General features: G+C 35.2%; 1 protein-coding gene across 1 annotated transcript in view; it reads left to right on the top strand.

Moving 5' to 3' along the window:
• Positions 1–2,110, top strand: part of LOC119585222 (apoptosis-inducing factor 3-like) — a 10,160-nt gene that overhangs the window by 2,459 nt on the left and 5,591 nt on the right. The window contains exons 4-8 of the mRNA XM_037933878.1: positions 5–178; positions 318–484; positions 1,045–1,169; positions 1,445–1,575; positions 1,816–2,018. Of these exons, the coding sequence (XP_037789806.1) occupies positions 5–178; positions 318–484; positions 1,045–1,169; positions 1,445–1,575; positions 1,816–2,018 (800 nt within the window). The remainder of the gene's footprint in view (positions 1–4; positions 179–317; positions 485–1,044; positions 1,170–1,444; positions 1,576–1,815; positions 2,019–2,110) is intronic.

Below are 2,110 nucleotides of genomic sequence, written 5' to 3'. Positions count from 1 at the left end.
GCAGGGGATATTGAAGACTTCCCAGGACTGGACAGCATTCCTAAGTATGATGTTGAAGTTGTTGATGGGAGTGTGAAAGTGAGGGCCAGTCAGGAACACTTTGGTGCAGCAAAGAGAGTGAAACCATTGGCCAAACGTGATGAAAACAACAATACATCCTTTGTTGTGATTGGTGGAGGTAAGAAGAAATCTCAAGCAAATAATTAGCATCTTCAAAGTCATATATACACCTTTTCTCATAGTTTTGTCTGCTTTATTGAATACAACATCTCTCCTTCCTTGGAATACTTATAGCAATTAATTACTTGCTATTTCAGGAGCTGCAGGTGCAACTTGTGTGGAACGATTACGGCAGGAAGGTTTTACAGGTCGATTGGTGATGGTGACGCGAGAGAATCACTTACCCTATGATCGACCAAAACTTTCCAAAGCCATGCATCTCACACCAGATAATATTACATTACGTTCTGATCAGTTCTATGAGGTAAAGGCATTCCCTTGCTCCTGGGGGGGAATATCAAAATTACTCTAACATGTATAGTGGTTAGTGATTATCAGATATTTTTGGTTGTTAATTAATGTGGAGATCTGATATGCATCACAGAGTTGATGAATATTTTTTAGATTTGTGTGGCTTCATATTTCATTTTTGTCTGTGATATGATAGATATTTTTTTCTGTGTAACAGTTTGTTGATATTTTAACAAATGAAAATATAAATTTTTATTTCGTTATAATATTGGTGACTGTTGCAAGTGATCTTGTGGATAGGTGAACTAGTTTCTCAGAATGTATTAAGATAACTACTTCCATCTTTTTCTTCCAACTATTAAGTGCATAATTTCTGATATTGTGGTATATCTGAACAAGAGGAAAAGAAAAAAGGTGATAATTAGTAAGAAGGAGAAATGGCAGCATTTTATTCTCTTAGTCATAAGAGAAAAGGAATGTCACAAAATTAGATTTAGACAAGTTGTTAAGTTTACAACTTTTCATGACAGTTGATTCTTTTACATTTCTCATAAAGGTTTATTTTATTTACAGAGCGGTGACATAGAAATCAAGTTAGGCGTGACAGCTGAAGGTCTGGATACAGAGAATAAAGTGGTCAAACTGAGTAATGGTGAAGAACTGAATTATGACAAAGTGTTCATTGCAACTGGTGGGAAGTAAGTGTTCCTTCATAGAGTATTATGTTTCTGTTGATTATGTATGGCATTCTTTTTTGTTCTTTTGTGTGCCAAAACCTTAAAGAAAATAGGTAAAATAGAAATAGGTAGTAGATATTTTTTTCTCTCTTTGATATTTACATACTTTTTGTTAATGATATCTAGGTGATATGTAACAAATCTTTATAGAGTTTGAATTATAGTTAGATGTGTAAATAGGCATTTGATAAGTTCAGTTGTAATACTTTGCTTCGATGACTCATTAACCTAAACAGACCACGGCAGCTGTCAAATCCTGGTGCTGACCTCAAAGGCATTTTTGTTGTTCGAACTCCAGAGGATGCTAATGAAGTGGCAGCAGCAGCAGCAGGGAAGAGAGTTGCTATTATCGGCACCTCCTTCATTGGTAATTTTACTATTTTTTATGTTTTGTTCTGTTATTACAATTGCTTACTTTGCCCTCCTGGCTAGCCTTCCCCAGATTATTACATGTATAATTTATTTTTGGAGACCATATTTTTAAATAATTTTACGTAAAATTTACTTCGGTGATATGCATCATCATATACACATTTGAAAATGTAACATAAAATAGTGCATCTGTCTCATATATAAAGGTTAAAGTAAAGTGGTAATGAACTCTCAGGAATGGAAGCAGCAGCCTACCTGTCCAGTGAAGATCGTGCCGCATCAGTGACTGTCGTTGGGAACACAAAAGTACCATTTGAAAGAAGTCTTGGACAATCTGTTGGAGAAAGGATCCAGAAGCTGTTTGAGGAAAATGGGGTTAAATTTGTCAATGAAGTCAATGTGACGGAGTTCAGAGGAGAAGATGGAGAGGTGAAAGAGGTGAGGGTTATTGTTGGTTTTGTTACTACTATTTTGTTTCTTCATCTTTTTGTTTTGGAATCTTTCTATACTTTTCATATATGTCCAGTATC

The sequence above is a fragment of the Penaeus monodon genome, chromosome 19, assembly GCF_015228065.2.
Source record: "Penaeus monodon isolate SGIC_2016 chromosome 19, NSTDA_Pmon_1, whole genome shotgun sequence".
NCBI classification, from domain to species: domain Eukaryota; kingdom Metazoa; phylum Arthropoda; class Malacostraca; order Decapoda; family Penaeidae; genus Penaeus; species Penaeus monodon.
Note: the sequence above shows the minus strand (reverse complement) of the source record. Positions and strands in the feature narration are given on the sequence as shown.